Source organism: Lemur catta, chromosome 12, assembly GCF_020740605.2.
Source record: "Lemur catta isolate mLemCat1 chromosome 12, mLemCat1.pri, whole genome shotgun sequence".
Lineage (NCBI taxonomy): Eukaryota > Metazoa > Chordata > Mammalia > Primates > Lemuridae > Lemur > Lemur catta.
In genome coordinates, this window is record NC_059139.1 from 31852638 (window position 1) to 31874585 (window position 21948).

The 21948-nt window shown below is 40.5% G+C and overlaps 1 protein-coding gene across 1 annotated transcript in view; it reads left to right on the forward strand.

Annotated features, from left to right (window-relative positions):
* Nucleotides 1-7676: 7676 nt before the first annotated feature.
* The window catches only part of ITGA2 (integrin subunit alpha 2), a 92014-nt gene continuing 77742 nt past the window's right edge, over nt 7677-21948 (forward strand). Inside the window, exon 1 of the mRNA XM_045565931.1 lies at nt 7677-7908. Within this exon, the coding sequence (XP_045421887.1) occupies nt 7845-7908 (64 nt within the window). The 5' untranslated portion in view covers nt 7677-7844. The remainder of the gene's footprint in view (nt 7909-21948) is intronic.

The window sequence follows — 21948 nt, forward strand, 5'->3', positions numbered from 1 at the left end:
ATATGTGTCATGTGGAATTAGATAGTTGGGGAAGGCAGAGAATGGAAAAGAACAGAGCCAAACTGCAGGGAAATATGGTGGAAAAATTCTGAGCCAGACTCAGAAACAGAGCCGAGGGCCAGGAAAAAGTGGTGCTTCTGGGTATACCGTGGAACTCTCATTTGAATGCTCAGTGACCCAGCTACCCTGGAGGTACGTGTGCACCCTGGGGGGCAGAGGAGGTAAGGGAATGGCTGTGGCTAAATCTCATCAGACCATGTAACATGTTAGGGCATAGCCAAGCCTTTGGGGAATCCCTCTAAGAGAATGTCAGTCTGAGGGAAGGCAGGACTCTCCTCGTTTTAAGGCACAAGGACATCCAATATCATCACAAGTTGTGGAAATGGACAGGGCTCAACACTCATTTAGAGATGGAGAAGTGCGTGGGCCTCAAGCAACGGAGGCCACAGCAGCCAGGACTGATCCAGCACATCAAGGAATGGTTCAGGAGTTGAGGGCCTGTCTTAGCCCATTTGTGTTGCTATAAAAAAAAGTACCACAGACTGGGTAATTTATGAAGAGCAGAAATGTATTCTCTCCTAGTTCTGCAGGTTAGGAAGCCCAAGATCAGTGAGAACTTTCTTGCTGCATCCTCACATAGCTAAAAGCAGAAAGGCAACAAGGAATCAATCTCCCCCCATCAAGCCCTTTTGCAAGGGAATTAATCCATTCATGAGAGTGGTTTCCCTCCCTAAATACCTCCCAAAAGGCCCCGCCTCTCAATACATTGGGGTTAAGTTTCCAACATGTGAATTCTGGGGGATGCATTCAGACCATAGCAGGGCCCTGCCCTGTGTATACAAGTGGGAACAGTGAGAGGAGAACATCTGGGCATTTGCATGAATGGGACCTCACTTGTACTCAGAGGCTGGTGAGGCTGACAAGTTTTAGTTTACAAAGGAGTGAAAGTCACTGTCAGGTTGCAGTTTGAAATGTTGGTTCTTGGTGGGCTCATGGCTGAAGAATGACCAGATGCACCAAAGTAAGGCAAGCACAAAAATGAGGTTTATTGAAGAGAGAAAGATAGGATTATAGAGCAAGAGCAAGATATAGGCTTACAGAGTGAGAGATACATACGCCACAGATGACAACCGGACCCACTGTCGTAGCAAAAGAGAGACCTTAGCTATGCTCTGGGTCTTGTTTTCTAGTGTCCAGATAGGGACCTCCTGGTGGTTCAGACATCAGCATGGAACCACTTGGATTGGACAGTTGAGAGTTGCATGACCTGGGTCTCACTACGCATGCAGATCTCCCATGAGCCTCACTGAAAGCCCATTTGATGGAGGTAAACCATAATGGCACCCACTTCTGCCCCTGTGAGACCCAGAATCCCTCACTATCTATCTAATATCACTACTTCTATGTATATGTCATGAGCCAAAAACATAAGAATAAAATGAACTGTGTTGCCATAGCACACCATGTGAAAACTGATGGCTTTAAGGGCTTTAAAAATGTTAGTTCCCCCAAAATTAAGCCTTGAAACATCTTCATTTACCTGCACATCTAGAGTTTTTTGATGGTACGAGCCACCTTCCATGTAACTGTACTTTTATAAAGGTTCACACTGAGTCTAAAAAAAATATGCCTAAACATTGTCACTCCAATGAATGACATAAACCAGAGTGAATTTCGATATTCTCTGCTCATATAGAGCATATGATTTCAGCTAGAGCAAGACTCTGAAGACAATATTTGGTAATGAAATTTCAAGCTTATCAAGGACCACCATTAAGGATAGTAAGTATTGATTCTTTCCACAGTGCTTAGCTCATTACTTTGCACATGGTAGATGCTAAATAAATAAGTGTTAAGTGAACAAAAAAGTTACAAAAGGAAAGCTATTGCAAGATTGACAGCTTAATCCAAGTAAAGAGTCATGTTAGAAATTGTAAGAATTTGTGAGAAAAAGAGGTAGAAAGTCTGGAAGAGAATTATGCAGGGACCTTAGAGACAAATATTTGAAGACTACAAAATGGGTCAAAGTTTGTGAGCCAAGAGTAGTAGCTATTGATTGCTCATAAGGCATACTAGGGGACATGGAAGCAGAGAAGGTTTAAATCATGGTTAAAACTGAGATTCCTGGCAAAACTGAAGTTTAAAATCTTTTTAGGCTCTCCCAGTTTCACTGATTTCATTCTTTTGATGTGCAAACAAAGCTCACTGGTCTGTCAGTCAAATAAATGCTAATGGTAAAATTGGCTCTGTTTGACTTTTTGATGTTAAACATTTGAAATGTGTTTCCATCTAAAAGGAGAGACTCCAGGCTAAATGGTACAATCAAAATTACCACAAATAAAATAAAAGTTAATGTCACTTGAGATGCACTAAAAGTTAAACTGCAAAATGGCTAAGAAAGAAGGGATCTTGGCTTCAGAAAAGAATGATAGCTACCTAAAGATCCAAAGGTTGTGCATTCTTGACAGAGGACTTTAAGAAAAAAAGTCCATCATGAGTGGTCTTATGAGTGTGTCAAGCTGAAGAAGAGCCTTTACTCAGTTAAAATTAGGTCTTATAGAATCCGATTGGAGAGAGCCATGGAAAACTAAAGGTACTTGCAAGTTGAAGTTATGGGCAATGGAAGTGATAAGTCATTAAAGTGGAAGTCAGTCCACAGAGGGGAGAACAGAGCAGGTATGCACAGAGAAGCAGTCAAGAACTCATGTGTTCCCTAAAAGTTGCACAGAGAGAACTGGGTTCTTGTCTTTAGTTTCCACTTTAGGTACCTGAGACTGGGTTATAATTCCTGTCTTTGGGTTCTCAGAAATTTCCTCATATCCTTTTGATGAGCTATTCTATGACTTAGGCTAGTTTAAGGAAGATTGATTCCCATCCCCCCAAAATATAGCTGATGTCTAACGGGAACACCCAAATTTTCCAGAGAAAGCAGAGTAGCAGATAGCCGTAAGCAGCCTTGGTTCCTCATAGGACACATTTCTTTAAAAAAAAATCTAAAATACAGATGAACAATGTTTCCCCATCGTTAAGCTTTTCCATGTTCTAAGAGACAAACTTCTTAACTTCTTCTTTGCTCAGATTTATCTTAACAAATTAAGTCATTAGTTGAACAAATATTTTTATTTATCAGTGGAACAAACATTTATTGAGCATCAACTTTGTGTCAAGCCCCATTTTAAGAACTGTGAGTAAAAGAAATTAATAAGACATGTTCGCTGTCCTTAGGGATTTCCCTAAAGAAAGAGACAGATTTGTCTTGAAGGTAATCTAGTTACAAGGAATAGAAACCTGATCAAACTAGCTGAAGAGAAAAAGAGAAACTATTAGAAAGGATGATACATGGACATTTCATGAAATTAAAGGTAGGAAGGGCAGCCAGATCTCACACATGACTGCAAACAGAAAATAAAAAGAGATAAAGAACTAAAGCAATCTCTGTCTCTGTCTCTCTCTCTTGCATTCACATCTCAGTTTCTTGGTCTCTAGTCTCTATATCTATTTTCTATGAATAGCACAGATGATTTTTGTTTTTAATACTCATTAAGAAAATCATTGTCCCAAGTGAACACAAATCCCTAGTCCATGGGTCAGCAAAGACTCGAGAATCTCTATACCCTGAATGTAAATCCATGGGGGAAAGAATCTGATTGATCCAGCTTGGGTCAGGTGTCTGCCCTAGTGCCTAGGAGGCAGGATCATGTGACTTACTAACCTCTAATGGGGAATCGCGGAAGACCCTGAGAAAGCCCGTGGGCAGAGCTGGCAAATTACTTCACGTGTCCACCACACACATGAAAACAAATAAGGACTGTCAACCCTAGTAGTGCTAGAATAGAAGTATGAATAAAATTCATATGTATATTGATGGGGCCAGTGATCTGGGGAACATATTAATAGAATTATTTTGTTATTGTTTATTTGTTTCGTTTGTTTTATAAGTTGGAAGTGTCTCTTTTATTCTTGGACATTCTGTACCTCAGCCAGTGCCTGGAAGAGCGGGTGAGTCAAGCTCAATGAATTCTGAGCTTTACTCAGTCATGTCACGGATTTCCTGGGTAACATGTGAAGAGTCACTGCTTCCTTCATTTCAAATTTTCTAGGACTTACATAGAATGTCACCTTCACTACCCTTTTCAGGTCTAGGGAGAAGAATATGGGACTGTTAGGAACTTCACTTCAATATAGGAACTATTTATTAGAAACATTTATCAGGTGTATGAATAAACTCTTGTGACATAAACATAGAAAATTTCAGAGATCCAGCATTTAAGTGAAAAGGTAGAATGTACACATATAACTAAATTCAAGATACACCATAATACAAAAGAAGGACTATTGGGGGGAAAAAATAGGAAATCCCAGAACCAAGAAACAAGAATAATTAGTTCTCAATGAAGAGGATAGAAAGGCTGGGCACGTAATATAAAATTTGACTGGAGCCTTGAAGTAAACTTTGAAGAAATGGAGAAAAAGGAGAAAGCCATTCTAAGTAGAAAAATAGCAAAGGAAATAGCAAGGAAGAATGGGAGAGGCAGGCCAGTCAATAGGTAAATGTAGCTGAAATGCAGTATGCAAGAGGGAAAAATGGTGAGAGAGACCGCAAAGGTGGGCTGGGGCCCAGCTGTAAGCTTAAACTCTAAGGTTCTTGAAATTCTTCCTGAAGCCATCCAAAGATTTTCAGCACATCTACCCTGCATTTTAGAAAGATAACTATGACAGCAGGTGTAGAGGGTGGCTTGGAACAGGAGAAGAGGAAGCACAGACAGATTACTTGGGAGACTTGTCATCATGGTGAAAGATCAAAAAGGCTTGAACTAAAGAGAGTAGCAATGAAACAGAAAATAGAAGATGTCACAGACAACCACGGTAGGGGGTAAAGACAGAATTGGTATGGTGTGGTGGCAGAGCGGCCAGGTGGTGGCAGAGCGGCCAGGTGGTGGCCCCGAGAAGAAAGCAGAGGTTTCTGCTTTAGGGGATTGTATATATGCGAATGAGATAAACAAAAGAGGAAGCAGGGCATGAAAATAGGAGAGATCAGAAGGAAATACTGGAAAAAATTTATCTGAGCCCCGTCCTCCTACAAAACTCGCCTTGAGCTAAGAGAGGGAAAGGTCTCGCTGCTTCCCTGAGCTCTTTTCAGAGCGTCTCTGGTCTCTGGGTGTCTCAAGACCCTTTCAAGTGGTCAGTTAGGTCAAAATTATTTTCATAACAATACTGAGACATTATCTGCTTTTCTGACAGTGTTGACATTTGCCCTGATGGCGCAAGAACAATGAGGGTACTGGAAAACATTGTATTCTTCACCGCTGGGCACTCTCAGAAAGAGAGAGAGAGGAACAGGGACGGGGAGAGGCCAGTAGATCAATGAATTTTAATGCCACAGACTAGTAAAAGTTATTGATATGGTTTCAGATTCCACATTGCAACTAGTCTTTAAGAAACTACCACTTGTTGAGTTTCAGTGTAGTATCAGAGGATTACCCAGAATTGTCTCCTGTTTTTCCAAGCCTACATCTGTGTAGCACCTGATTGATTAATCCACATAATTTGACCAAAACCATATTGAATGCAGAAGCAGATGTGAGAATCCAAGTGTCTATTTTTTTTTACTAGTTAGCTATTTTATTAACATACGATGAGTAATTTATTATAATTTCTTAGCAGTGAATATATAATTATTCATAAATCATATATCTTTAAGCCAGATATTAAAAAGATTGGTAAAAATGTAAAACAATGCCCTCTTCTCATGGATTCTTTTATTTGAGGAAATACGAGGAAACACAGTTATTTTTCATAAAAATATGTTATTTATGTTATGATGTAACAGCCTTATTATTAAAGGACTGATTATGTAAAAGGCTCCTGAGCCAAAAATGTTCGAGCAGCCCTGGCATAACCTTCCTAATTCCTGCTGAGAATGTGGTGTCTAGCACAGCTACACCTAGGCAGGATAACTACTAGGAGGAATAAGGCAGTGATTCTCAAGTTGCTTTGTCACATGAGCTCTTTTTACTCTTAAAATTAACGGGAGGCAGGGGTTTGATCTTTGTTTCTTAAAAGTTTTGCCTGGCTCTGGAAAATTATAGCTCCTGACTTATTCTGTACTGGTTAGTTCTGAGAACAAAAGCAAAGAAGGATGCATTTTCCTCTCCAGCACCCAGAGACAAAGCACAAATTCCTGTCTCACATTAAGGGAACTATCCTGCCTCCCAAACAAGGGTCTGTTCCAAACACTTACTCACATTTCAGTGAGTCAGAAGGAAACAGACAGATAGTCATCTCCCTGAAACCTGGCTGACTTCCCACAAGACGTCTGTGAGGAGCCTCAAGGTTGTGTGTCAGGGTTAGTGAGCAGCCACCTAAGAGCTCTCAGGTGATAGCTGGCGTCTTAGTAAGCAGGTGAGTGCCAGAGACAGGTCAGAAAAAAAAATGCCTTCAAGTGTTTGTCAGGATTAGTAAGTAGCGTTAGTAAGCGACAGATAAGAAAACAGGAAAGAACCTGGGGTCATACATTTTGGGTTCAAAGGTGTTGAATTTCCGGTCATGACCGTCTGCTGTAACATATGAATATCGATTTCATACTGTAAAAATTCCAGACTTCGGCCCTACCTATGGTGAAGAAAGGCATTTGATTTTTACTGGTTAATCAGCCCTTCCCACCCTGAGCCACTTTGCCTCCTAGCGGCATATCCCAGACATCCCGCCCTGCTCACAGTGGCACCTCCACCCCGCGCGGATCTGCAATGGTGATAATAATGATTAGACAGACAACTCCTCAAGCTTAATTTATGAAAACGTTTGCTTACTTCACAAAAGCATTCATTGAAAGAATTCTGGTTTCAGCAATGTGCTGGGAATTTGTGGGTGAATTTTAGGATGAAAAATAAGATTTAGAGAAGAAAAGTGAATATCTTATTTCTTAGGTTTGTAGGTAACCATCTCAGATATCGAATGTTCTCTTTCCAGATCTGAGACAGAAATCATGGAAGGAAATGGTCACGATGTAATATAGACAAAGTGCAAGAGTCACCGTTCGTATATGGGCTCTCACCCTTCTCTGTGGTCTTGAGGTACGTCTCCTAAATTCAGTAATTAAATGAGCCCTTTATTATCTTGAGGAGAAGAATGAATGATGATCTCTCTCTCTGTCTCTCACACACAGCGCTCTTGCAGCAGGTATTGCTTAAATATCACCTCGGATAATCATAACTTGTGAGCAGATCTTCTTTCCTGATGAGTTCCTTTCTAACCTGGTAATTCTGCGCTTATTTTTGTCCCTTTCTCCACCCTCTTAGGAGAGACGGCAAAAGCGACGCTCCGCGCGGCCCCTAGGAGCTGTGTGGTTTAGCTCGCGGCTCCCCCTGCCAGGGGCCCCGGAGGCGCCAGAGTTCTCCCGGGGACCTGGGGGTTCTCCTGCCGGCCGGCGACAGGCCGTGGGGGCGGAGTAGTGGCAGGGCTGGCGCTCGCCGGTCGGGTGTGCCCGGCCAGCGCTGTCTGTGCAGGACAGGGAAGGCTGCCAGGCGCGCCGTCCCATCCCCACCGCGTCCGGGATGCGGGGCTGGGCGGGGCGCCGGCGTCAAGGTGCGGCGGGGGGCGCGGCGAGCGGAGGTGCGGCCGGGGCTGGGCGGGGCCGGCGCAGATCCGGAGTCTGTCCCGGCGGGAGGGCGGGCCGGGGCGGGCCCTCGGCGCCCCAGGAGCCGCCGGGCGACTTTCCCCGCTCTCACCCGAGCTGGGGAGGGAAGCCTGCCGCACGGCTTCTGAGCGTCTCCGGGTTCTGGTGTCCCTCCGCCGGCGCTCTCCTCCGCAGACCCGAGCGGCTCCGGTCCCGGCGCAGAGCGAGGATGGGGCCCGCGCAGCCGGGGGGCGCGCCGCTGCTGCCGCGGCTGGTGCTCGCGCTCAGCCCAGGTAAGCGGGAGCTCGCTCCGCAGCGGTGCCGGAGGGACCTGCGGGGTCCCGGGGGCGCGAGGGAGGCATTTGGCGGAATAGGGACCTGGCGGCGAGAGTCTCCGCTTGGATTCCACGTGGATTCGGGCTCCCAGCCACCCGGAGCTGGTTGGAGAGCCCTCCCAGGCCTCGTGTCCCCGTAAGGCGGGTCTCACCCCGCCTGTTAAACACCCTCCAAAGAAGTACCTTCCCGAGTCACCTCAGCGAGCCCGTTGGTTTTAGGTATGCACACACTGGCATGAGCATACCGGAAGGGAATGGGGATTAGTGGGTGTCCTGGCGATAGCGAGTCCTGCAGCCCAACTTCCCCTGGCTCAGACAGGTGCCGCGCCTGCCAGCGACCGGGGACCCGGAATGCAGTGCTGGTCGGCAGCCTGCAGCTCCCCAGCGCGATGCCTGGTGGCTTTACAGAACACTCTGAACCCCAAATGCTTAGTTTTCTACCCAAGGGCATGAATAATGCCCTCGCGTTTCTTAGTTCAGGACGAAGCGCTGGTGTTTCTTCCCACAGGGTACAGGGAATAAACCAAGCGTCTCTTAAATGCATGGCAGAGGGGAATTCTTCCTTCCCTTCTGCCTTCCTCTTACTGTTGTAACGTCATCTATTCAACGAATATAAATTAAGGCCAGGAAAAGTTCTTTCCACTGTCTTGATCATAGAGGCGGCACGGAGAAGTAACTGGAGCAGCAGCTCCAACTGCCGTGCTGTGGAGCAGGGCCCGCCCACCGCCCGCCTTCTTTTGCACTAAGTGGAAAATAAGGTTGGGAATGGGGAGCTATTGTGTGACCATCCCGAGTATTTGAGTACTCCCCTCCCCCCGACCTTTATTCAGAGCCTAAAGTGTGCATAAGTTTAGTAATCGGTTTACTTGGGGGGAGAAGAAGTCACATTTGTATCCTGTGGTTGGAACAAGATATCAAAACAGAAAAATCATCTCTGATTTTCAAGTGCTTTTTTTTTTGTTTACAAAGAAGAGAACTATTTTCTAAGCTGTGGTCCTCTGTGGCTGGCGTTTCAGCCAGTTGCTATTCTTTAATGTGGAAGAATCCTAGTTCAGGTCAAACTTGTGACATTTTGTCTAGGTCACAGATAAGAGAGAATTAGCACCACCATCCCCACCCCCAGCGAATAATGGACGTCCTTAGGTTTTCCGTCTAACCTGTATGTGGTGCTTCATAGATATTCTCTCCCGGGGCCACAAGATCTGTTTCGAGGGGCCATCAACCTTAATCTAGGAGTTTCAGATAAAGTTGGACTGGACATTGAAAATCAGTCCCTGGAACACCACAACCTTCGTAAGACCTAATAGAAATATAAATCCAAGTGTTCATCTCTCTCTAATTACCCAATATTAAAAGAAGCTATGGAAACATAACATCATTTTCTTACCATTGAAGTGTTGAGGCTTGTTCTTCAAAGAGCAGTGAGAAACACTGTAGTGGAATGTGTTGCTGCAAGGCATGAAGTCAAGTACAGGGATTTAACCTGAAGTTAATAAGGACAGCTCTGTGCAAGCAAAAGGAGATGATTTAATATGACATCTGTAAAAATATTTTGTGTATTTATTCCCTCCTCCTGCTCCAGTCATTTGTATACTCAATGAACAGGTTTTCTCTTAATTTAGAATGATCATAATAAAGCTTTGTCATTGTGATATCAATTGAGAATCATAGGGAAGCGGTGTAATTTTTGATACCATGAGCATCCAAGGTTAACATGAAATTGAAATGTCTAGCTCAGTGGTATCCAAAATTTGTTATGACATTACCCTATCTGTATAAAATTTCTAAGCATTCATCATTATTACACACACTTATATATTAATAGTTGTTTATAAATTATATGCATATGCAATTCTGTAACATAAACATATACAAAAATTAAAATTTAAAAGGTAGGTGTGTTTATACATCTTGCATCTTCTCCAGCTACATGCAAGCTACTTTAGAAACACATCACCCTCAAATCTCATTTTAACGCTTAGATTCAAATTTGCTTTCCATAAACCTTCTCATAGGTGCTTAAGAAAAAGCTGTACTCATAGTTTACTTCCATATTTATCACATTTCATTGATCGTTCTTGATTTAAGTGCTTAAAATCATTGAAATGGTAAATGGGCAGGTTAAGGATGGAAAAGAGAGACCATAAAAGGCCTAGATAATCTATAAACTAAATACAAGTCCTTAGAGGAAAGGCAAATGTAATTTTAAAATGAAGCCATCACTTACATTCTCCAGTATGTTCACAGGCAGGGATAGCCCCTCCACCTGGGTTCTGGATGGCTTCTTTCCTTTCTACCCCTGGAACCCTGCCCCACCCCTCTTCCCTCTTTAGTATACACCTTCAAATTCTCTCCCTAATGTAACTTCCCCTCAGTCTGTAAACAGTCTGATTTCTCTCTAGTAAAAAAGTCTTCCTTTTAATATTTAATTTCCTCCTGAAATACCTTGTACCTCTGGCTTCTGTGATTTTTCTTTTACTTTCCTGGCTGCTCTCTCTTAATCTCCTTCACAGGCTCATTCCTTGTTGGTGTTTGCAAAGTTCCACCCTGGATCCTTCTCTATGTTCTACAGATTCTTTCCGGGCCCATTCCCTGCCCCAGTCAGTATCTCCAGCCAGACTCTTCTCCTGAGTCTCAGATCAGTATTTGCATCAACCACCAAATTTCTCCACCTAGATATTCTATAAACACACCAGAGTCAACATTTCTGATACTGAATTGAACAACTGTCCTCCAAAATTCTCTCCTGTGTTGGCTACCATTATTTAATGGTGGCACTATCATGCAAACATGAAAGCTAGGAATTTGTTCCCATGTTTTCAACCTCACCTCCAGTCTCCAGCTTCTATTGGTCCTCTCCTAATACATGCAACTCCTGCCACCGAGTTCAGGCCCCCATCTGTGTTTGGACAGCTGTAGCTTTTAAACTAATTTTCTATTTTGTTTCTTATCCCTCCATTCTCTTCATTATCACCAACGTTATCTCTACAAAATACTTATCTGTATCCAATTGCTCCTTTGTTTCTAATTATGGGGGCTCCCTATCTTATGTAGGGTAAAATCCAAATTTCTTGGCATGTCATGAAAAGTCCTTTGCCATTTGGCCACAGCCCACTTATCCAACTTTTTCTCTGCCATACCCTCTGCTGCACACAGAACATACTCATACACGTACTACACACATGTGCGCTTGCACACACACTCCATAGCCATATATATACACGTATGCCTCTATATACCATTCTTTGTTCTGACTACACCTGATCATATTATATTTAGCATTAAAATATTTTCCAAATATTCCCTCTCTCCTCTCATCCTCAGCCCCTCAGCTGCCTGTGGCCACCCTCTGATATAGGAACTCCCCTCCTCCCTGGGTCACCTGCCCAACCTGGCCTAAGCTTTGCTCTCTTAAATACTAGCTTGTGAGCTACTGTTTGACTTGAATGTATGGATTGGGACTCAGGATTCAGTATTTAAAAAATAATTACTCATGTATTTCTAATATACAGTCTGGTTTGGAAGTGATTGCTTAAATATCATCACTGCTACCCCCCTTTGCTAACAAATTAAAATTCCAATGTTGCCCGTACCACCTTGTTGTGGGATGAACACCAAGGCAGGTAGATTTCAACACCGAGTCACTAATTGTGTCATTTTAAATGAATTCCCTCCAAAGGGGATGATGACTGCTCTCTGTCTTCATGTGGTAACAGCTCTGGGCATGTTAAAAGGGAGAAACCTGTTAATGTAAAGAGATGAGCATCTAATGATGGAATTTTAGACATTCAGCAAAATAAAGACACATGTTCAGTCAGTGTGTAGAAAAACAAAGAATTTCAGAAAGAATGGAGAAAATATTTGGGGCCAAAAGTATCCTGGCATCATAGAAGTATTACCGCTGACGCCACAAGCTTTAGTCTTGACTACCAACCCTGCTCAGTTCGGGATATTACTAAAAGGTTCAGCACAATGTAAAAGAGAAGGAATCATGGAATGTTGTCCCTCTAATCAGCAAGTCAAAGAACTGGAGGGTTGTTTTTTTTTTTTAATTTTTTCCCCCAGTTGTTATGGTGACCAATGACTTACCAGGGGAACACACAGAAGAATGGCTCTCTAAGAAGAATCCTGACATCACAAATCATGAGACAATAGCTTCTGTGTATGACAGTGATTCCTAAGCCCCTTCAGATGATCCATTGCGGCTTTATTGATCTTGTTTCAGGGAATTCCAAAAAGCTAATCATTGATCATATCTTTATGAAGTACCTACCTCATGTAAGGCAGTGTGGTAGGCCCAATGTTGAATCAGAGACAACTTGAAATATGGTACAGAGAAGTTGCCATCTATTTAGAAACAAGTCCAAACATGGGGAAAGAAAATTCTCTTAATCCTAACCAATTTCAGTCCCTGTCATCCTACTCTCTAGCAAAAGTGCATTTATCAAATTACCGCCTTTCCCTTCATAGCAAGGAAATCCGGGGAGGCTGAAAGGTGACTGAACTGAGCCAATCTGGTGGTCCTATGACTCTGGCCAGTGTCTGATTTAGACATGGGCTTGTCATGCAAAGTTGGCCAATGAGACGTAGGGGGAAATCTGCAGGGGGACTTCTGGGAAAGTTTCATTCCTAAGAGAAACATTGGCTAAGAAATATACTGTCGGGTTTAGATGTGAAGTTCGGAACAAGTACAGCCATCTTGCAACTGTGATGTCAGCTAGCTTAAGAATAAAGCCAATATACTGAGGTTAGCCTCATGGAAAGATGGAAAGAAAGGAGACTTTGATGTTGTCTTTGAGCTTGCTTCTGGATTACTGAAATTTAAGGCCATAGTACCTCTTGGTATCTTAAAAAATTTTCATATAATTTAAGACTTGGTTATATCAGTTTCTATAACTTAGAACTGTAATATATGTTTCTCTAGCATAATAAATGTCATGTGTTCACAAATAAGTAATGAGTGGTATGGACTAAATGTTGAATTCAGAGGATAGAACAGTATCACTGTGACACATTGAAGTGTCAAACCTCCAGAGAAGTCTTCATGGGGACAGGAAAGAACCATTACAATTTAGATCTGGCACGAAGGACATTGGAGATCGTGGGAGTCCAGTTCCCCCTTTTTAAAATGGCTCTAAGTGGTACTATGGTAAGACAGGATGGAAAGCACCGTAACCAGCAACAGGACCCAAGTCTCCTGGTTCCTGGGGCAGGTGTTTAGGTTCCAGAATAGGAAACTGACACAATGAAAGCAGGTCATTATCCCCAGAACACAGTGCTCAAGGTGTTTCTAAAGAGTGAAAGCTAAGAGACAGCACCAGACCTTGGAGAGTGCTAAACCCGAGCATGGTTTTAGCCTGGGGACAATGGGAAGGTTTCTAAAGGCCTTGAGCAGGAGAGTGACACGAACAGATTTGCTCCTTAGGCAGATCACTCTGGTGACAGGGAGGAGAGTGGATTGGATGGAGGCCCGATGGAAGCCATCAAGAACATTTAGGAAAGAACTGGTTATGTTTTGTTTATTTATTTATTTATTTATTTTAATTTTTTTATTTCAGCATATCATGGGGGTACAAATGTTTAGGTTACATATATAGCCTTTGCCCCACCCGAGTCAGAGCTTCAAGCATGTCCATCCCCCAGACGGTGCTCACCACACCCATTAGGTGTGCATATACCCATCACCTCCTCCCCCTCTCATCTGCCCGACACCTGATGAATGTTATTACTATATGTACTAGGGAACTGGTTGAGTTTTATTTTTAGTTTAGTAGGCCAGTCATGAGAGGATAACTCAGATAGTGACTGTAGGCAAAGAGAGCAACAGACCAATTTGAAAGACATGAAGGAAGAAGAACGGACAGGATTTGGTGACTGATTTACTGTAGTGGCAGCAAGAGAGGGAAAAGATAAGGCTGATCCTTAGGTTTCTGGTATGGAAAATGCACTTAATGTGCCATTTTCTGAGACTAGGAGTGCTGAAGGAGGGTGAAATGGAGGAAAAAGATGATCAGTTCAACAGGTTGAGTTTGAGACATCCAGGTACACAAGTCTAGTTAGTAGATGGTTAGTTATATATAGTAGTGTTAGGAATAGGTGGGAGAGCGAGAAGAGGGTACAGATTTAGGACCATTGGCATCTAGAGAATAATTGAAGACATGGAGTTGATAAGGTGAGTCAGGCAAAGAGACTTTGGCCACAGTTTAAGGAACGACTTCAGGGGGTCAGGGGAGGAAGAGGAGACGTGAAGGGAGAGAGCAGGAATGGCTGGAGAAGTAGAAAGGACTGCAAGAAATGGGGTGCTACAGAAATGTTTGTTGAATGAAGAGTTAATGAATAGGGTCAACTCCCTCACGGAAGTCAAGCAGGCCTGACAGCCTTGACAAGGGCAGTCTCCATGGAGTGCAAAAAGTAGAAACCAGAACAGAGTGGGCTGAGGAGTAAATGGAAAGTGAGGAAACGTAGACAAGTGTCAGAGAGTTTGCTAGTAAAAGGGAGGAGAGAGTAGTGAAAGGGGTGTTATGGGAGCACCTGCCTTTAAACAGACAAACATGGGAGAGGCTTGCATAAAAATTATTATAATGGGATTTTTTATTTCTGTCACTTATGGTACTACATGGTGCACTTGTAATTTTTAAAAATTGCATTGAGGCATCTGTATGTGGTGGAGGCCCTTAACACAAGAGAAACTGAGGGAAGGAGAGAAGCTTTGCTGTCTATGGAAAGGACATTATCAGAGAGAAAGGAGAGGGAGAAAGTCAGATGACCAGTACCAATAAGAGCTCTGGCGAAAAGGAGCCCCTGATTAGAAGCTACAGATGATCATGAAAAGATAGGCAAAGTAGGTTGTGGGATGTGAAACACAGAGGATGTTAACTGATACGAGAAAGGTGAAGTCGATCCAGGTATGCAAAGAGGAAAAGAAAGCAGAGCTATGGGAAGAGGCACCGCCCATCCTCCAGTGTGGCTGCTTGGATTGATGAGGGCGCTGGCCTGTACATCTTTGTTTGCTTTAGGACATAACTTAGCACACTAAAGTAGTTGTGATTAACAAGCTGTTTTTAGGGTATGTAATATATAACATTCCAATTCCAGTGGTAGAATTAATGTCAGTGCTTCAGTCAGATTTTCTAAAAAAACCAAATTCTTTTAAAAATATAGACTTATGTTTCTCCAGTTTTAATTCTTTATTTCTAACTCATATAATAAAAATCCCCCAAATTATATTTTTGGAAAGCACAGTCTTATATATCACAGAGAATTAGTGTTGGCTTTGAAAGATTTTATGAAAGATATGAAAGCCTTTTGTTCTATGTAACTCAGTGGTGTTTGTAGAGCATTTTAAAGCATTTTCATTTAATCATATAAACTGGAAAAGAAATTGATGTCTATTCTTAATTTTGTTAAAGTTATAATTAAAGTGCTTATATACAAGTGTTTCATCCAGGCTATGCCTGCCCACTCTTGTACGCATAAATTACATTTTCTAGCCAGTATAAACTTGAACACATATTTTACTAATGTTTTCAGCTCCATAGAAAATTGGGACTGTTAATAGTTTTCAAATATATTTTACTTCCTTTGAGAGACTTGTCTGTTCTGTTGCCCAAATAGTTAATAGAAACTGTGCAATTTTGTGGGCAAAGATTCCTGCATTATTATTCTATGTTCTGAAAGGGTGACTACAATTCTTCCTTTTATTAGTTTAAAGTGACTAGAGGCAGTTTTTACTACGGAAGCTGTACATAACTCCTGATCACTGAAAGGCTTTCTGTATAAAAATGAGGTTAATGTTTAAACAGAGCAATGGAAATGAAAGAGTGTTAGACACTGTATTGTCAGTGTAAGAGATTACTTCATTGTGTTTTGAAAAGCCCGAGCAAAGCTATTGCACCAATGGATGCCTTGAACATTGGCAGTTGTCATTCTCCCTGATTCATTTGAAGGTGGCCTTTGTTTGTCTTTGTGCAGGCCTGATCTCATTTCCATGGATACCATGTAGAAATGCAGACTGAACACAAGCTGGCTTCTGGTCAGTTCATTCAGACAACTCTATTCCAAATTGTTTACCAGTTACCTTCAGGTCCTTTAACCAAAGAGCTTCTTGGATGCATGTTAGAACATGCACCCTAAACCACCTTGGATTTTATAACCTTTTCTAAACCATATTCTGAATACTGGTGCATAAAATAGACATTTCAGAATAATTGACTTAGTTTTCTATGTACTTATTAACATCATTGCCTAAGGAAAGAAAAAGAAAAACATTACCCTTGGAAATTGGAGTACTCATATGGGATCTTTATTTTTTTTCCAGTATAAAAATGTAATAAGTAGCCCTAATGAAAAAATCTAGTGCAACATTGAGAGATGATTAAGTAAACGATTTATATAAATGTGATGATAATTAAAAATCCCTTCATTATTACAGTATTTGATTTTTGCCCCCACATAATCAGACTTTAATATATTAGCATCCTTTTATTATTATTTTTTGGCTATGATTCAAGTGAGTTACGACCTTAGCCCTTTTTAAAGGTGCAGCCCCATGATCTTTTGCCTTGGTTTGTGCTCTCTCTTTCTGAAATATCCTTTAGCCCCCAGCCCTCATTCTGTGCATCATTTAAATCTCAATTTCACTGAGGCTTGTGCACCCCAGGAAGCCTACCAATCCCCTAATCCAATTTAGGTGTCGTTCCTCACATGGACCCTTCCATAGCAGTTGTCACGTTTTTTTTTTTTAATAACCTATTTATTTGGCTGTGATTCCTATAGACTGAAAATGCTGAAAAGACAGGACCATGTCTTCTTTACTTGTGCGAAATATTCTTGATACCATTTTGGTGAATGAATAATGAACATATGAGACATGTATGACAGCTACTCTAACAGAAGAGTAAAGGCACACTTTCTAATTGAATGCCAAGCTAAAAAATGCCTAGTTTTTTTTTTCCCAATTAGTACGTGCAAAAACTACTCTATTTGCAAGTTTATCTGAGTTTGGTAAAATATTCCTTTAGTTAATAAATTTGTTTTCGCTTTTTGACAGAGTTTGTTTGCTTTTAAACTGTTTCTCCTTTTCCCTGAAATGTCTAACTAGGATAGCTCTATTGACAGGTAACAAGATTAAGGAAGTATTAGGACAGTGCAGACATCCTTTTTCCTCAAAACACATTCCTATTCCCCTTTTCTGTCCTTATGAAGCGGCACCATAATTTATCTTGGGCTTGACTCTTCCTCCCACTGACAATAGTCTTTAAAATCACCTTCCGCCCTGCTTATCATTGTATTCCCAGAAACTAGCATATAGTAAGCACTCAGAAAATGGTGGATTAAAATAGAAGGAGGAAAAAACAGAATTCAAGTACAGTAAATTTTAAAACCTTTTTTATTGTTAAGTATACACACAGAGAAATGCATAAAAAGGAAATATACAGCTTGTCACAGCTTGGATTTGATTTTATTTCATGGATACTGGCAGAAAACATGAGACCCCTAGGTCAGAGACAGAGGTCTTTACTACTCATGGCACAGCAAACAACTGGAGCATATTTGTGCTGGTTCCCTTTGCCCGCCAAGTCACAGAGAGGCAACACAGAGGGCCTGGTGGACACCTGAACACGCAGTAGGTTGCATTGCAGGAGGGAAACACTGACCTTGGTGAACCTGATGTCTTATGGGAAGCAGTCAGCAAGCCTGCTCTTTGACTCACAGGGAGACATTACCCAGTCCCTCAACGTTGCGCATTGCAGACACAACCCTGAGAAATGGCATGGTAAAGAATGGGTAGGGTTTTGCATCTTTTGCATACTCAGTAGATATGTAATGTGTGAAATACCCATGGAGGCATTTCTCCCAACACAATTTAAAATAGTATTTTTAAAAAATTTGTGTAATCACAACTCAGGCCAGAAAGAAAAAAATGACTGCCAGGACCCCAGAAACCCTCTACATGTTTCTTCTCAATCACAAATCAACATCTCTATCCTTACATTTTTGGCAATAATTTCTTTCTTTTATTTATACTTCTACAAGTTAAGTATATATCTCCTAAACTTGAGTGTTTAATTTTGCTAGGTTTTAAATACACACATACACATACACACAAATATGCAGTACACATTCTTATGTGTCTGACTTTTGTTAACATTGTGTTTGTGAGATTGATCTATATGTTACATGTAGATGTAGTTCTTTTGTTTTTACCACTTTATAGTACACCATTGTGTGAATATACTGCAATTCATTTATCTAGTCCTTCAAACTGATGGACATTTGGGTAGTTTTATTATGGGCTATTATGAATAGTCCTGCTATGAATATTTTTGTACTTACCTTTGGTAAACCTGTGTATACATTTCTACTGGGATGTACCTGGGAGTAGAATTGCTGGGCCTTAGGGAATGCAACTATTCATCTTTATTAAATACTGACAGTTTTCCAAATGCTTGTAGGAATTTAGTCCCACCATCAGCAGTGTTGGGACTATTGCTCCAGTTTTTCCCTAGATTGGGTAACGTAGGCATTTTAAATTTTAGCCATTGGATTCATGTAGAATGGTATCTCATTGCACCTGTAATTAACATTTCTTTGAGTGTTAATGTAATTTAGCATATTTTCATATGTTTATTGGCCATGTGAATTTCCTTGTCTGGGAAATACCTATTCTAGCCAGACACACATAAATATATGATTCCTAATGGGGTTGTCTGTCTTTATGTTGATTAGTAGTAGTTCTTTATGTGTTCTGAATATGAGCCAGTTACACGTGTTGCATATATATCCCCTCATTTGGAGGATTTTATTCTCTCAATGATGTGTACTGATAAAGTTCTTAATGTTAATATAGTTAAATTTATATAGTTTTGTGGTTAGTTTTGTTTTATTTTGTTTTTTGTATTATGTTCAAGAAATAGTTTCCTAATTCGAAGTCATGAAGATATTCTCCTATATCATGTAATAACTCAGGGGCAGTTTAAAGGGGTTTTGAGTATAAATCCTATTCATGGGGTGATTTATCAGATATCCCGCTTTGACAAGTTCCAGATTTCAACATTTAACTCTCTTTTTTAGGATTGGTAAATCCCTCTTCCTGACCCCACCTCCTACCAAGACAAAAGGTGATCTAACTGAGTCACTTCTCTAAATTTCATTCTTCTCCCCATCTTCTTATCAATTCAATTCTTTAGGAAGACTTCTTAAACATATTTTTTATATTTCTTCCAATTATTTCAGTGATCTTCAGTGGGAGAGCTGGTTCAAATAATCAAGTCCTTTATTACCTAAAGAGAAAATCTAGAGTAGCACTTTAAGGGTCTCCTTTTTTAAAAAAAAATTTTGAGTTTCAATTTTCCAAATTTCCCTCACACTATTTATTGATTTGGCATTTTAACTGATGGAAAAGTAGATTTTTTTTCCAAACTGGGTTAAAATGATGTTCCATATTGATTAGTATTCTTAAAATTTCATTTTATAGTAGAAAATATTTTTAATTAGTAAACTGAACTCATAGTATGGGTTCATACTTTACATACATAGATAGTATGTAAAGCTGTAAAGTTGCTTATATTATTTACTCCCCTTTTAACTCTGAAGTAAATGTGTCCATTGAAATACTAAACATGATTAATAATTTCAATTTATAGAAGCTTTTCTTTATAAAGTGGGAATATTTGAATATCTTTGTAGAAAAATACTCACCTTAATAGAAAAAATATTTAGATTTATTTCTGATGATATTTATGTGTGAATGAAATCTTTCCATAGATATACTCACCATTTATATGAAAATGAATACTATACTTCTGTCACTTAATGTATTTTGTATACACTTTTCCATGTGTATTTCACGTTTATAACTTTAATGCATCCTGCCATGTCCTGGTTAACTATTGTCCCATTGTTAGATATTTAGGTTGTTTCCTGTGGGTTATTTTACCCCCTACTGCAAAAAGCATGGCTGTAAACATCATTGTACAAGAAGCTTTTTCTTTTCTTTTTCCTTTTGGACAATTTCCAGAAGAGGCATTACTGTGCCAAAGATTATGTGTATTTTTTAGCTCTTGTTGCACTTTGAACTGTGTAGCCATCTGTAATGTGGGAATTTACCAATTTCACCAACATTAGATTTTCATTTATTTTTTGTAGGTTGATGAATGTAAAGTAGCACTTCATATTTATTTTGATGTTTATTCTTCTTATTCATGAGGGTACATTTTTTTCAAATTACAATTTTAAAAATGCCTATCTTTTAAAAAATATTTGTAGATTAGGGTATTCTAGAATTTAGGTCTAGAAGAAACTTGAAGAGATCCTCTAGTTCATCATCCTGCCTCACTTTTATAATAACCAGCTTTGAAGTGACTAAAGCCCAGAATTCCAACCTGCAGTGTGCTATCCTTTCAAGGTGCCTTTCAGGTCTTCCTCTCAAAATCTCTCTGACAAACTGTCCTTTGTCTTTTATTTTTCACAGGCTGATTACAATCCATGTTTACTGTGCATTGTAGGATGTTGAGCAGCATCCCCGACCTCCACCCTCTAGATGTCATGTCAGTAGCTATCCCCCCCACACCTGTATGACAACCAAAAATGTGTCCAGACATTACTAAAGCCCCTGAGGGACAAAATTGCTCCCAGTTGAGAACCACTGCACTCAACAAACATATTAAGCACATTTAATGTTAATGATATCATAGAGAGAACTCTAGCTCTGAAGAATAAGTTAAAAACCATCATTTTTCCAGATGACTTTAGGTAAAGTCACAGGTAAACAATTCCTTACCTCACTGGGTCATTGGGAAGATCAAATGGGATTATAAATGGAAAAGCATTTTGTAGATTGTAAAAACATATATAATGTTATTTTTTTAAAAATTCATATACTTGGTATTCACCCATTTATTTAAAGGACCTTTTCAAGGGACTTTTACAGAGTGCCTATCACGTGCCCACAGAGTGTCAAACACTGGGGGAATTGGGGAATTCGAGGTGGCCCCTTCTAGAAGCTCTTCCTTTCATTTCTAATACCACCTGTGCAGGAGAATGGTAGCACCTAGATCCTTAGTGAATGTAAACTTTGACACTTAAAACAAAGACTTTTTAAAGGAAATTGCATTTTTCTTTTTTAATGAAGGCAAGGGGGAATTAATTACGCTACTATGTTCCAAAAGAGATTGTAAGGGTCATTTTGTGCTTTTGCACTAACTTTTTTTTTAAGTGCTATAGCTATAAGCCAAACATTCTGGAGCTTAAATCTTTACACAGTGTGTGGTCATTTCCAAAGGGCCTTTACTTTCTACGTTTAGTTGCTTTATTTATTTCTTGGGACGGAGAGGTGGGAAGAGGGCTTTCTACCTGCATTATTTTCCTTTCAGCATGAAGACAATGCTATTGAAAAATGAGATTTCCTGTGGTTATATATGTGTTCAAAAGATCTAATGTGACCTATCACCAAGCATTTCCCGTTGCCACACATATTTTGGGTAATGATAGCTATATTTTAGAGTTTGAAGTCTGTTTGCTTACTTGCAGAGTCAGGGTCTGAGTAACCCCACTTCCTGTTTGTGTGGCTTCCTGGAGGGTCCATGGACAGATAATGCTCTCCTGGCTTTTCCTGTATGCTTCTTGTGTGCCTTGGTGGAATGCAGGAACATGCCATCGTCCTACCCATTATACAGTAACTTTCAGAAACTTAAATAGGAATCTATTCAAGATATGCTTTTCATGTTAGAGGTGAAAGTGGAATCATAAATTGGTGCCTTACTAAACTTTTCAAAAAGTGTGCTATCCTCAGTAGTGCATAATGATATTAATAGTAACAAAAAAAAAAAGACAGTCTTTTCTAAGTGCTTATCATTTGTTAGGTACTGGGTTGAGAGTTTTATGTGCATTTTCTGACCACAGTGAGGTAAACACATATATCTGTTTTACAGATGAGAAAGCAGTGGCTTATGTAGAATAAGGAATTTGCCCAAAGTCACAGAGCTATTCGAACCTCAG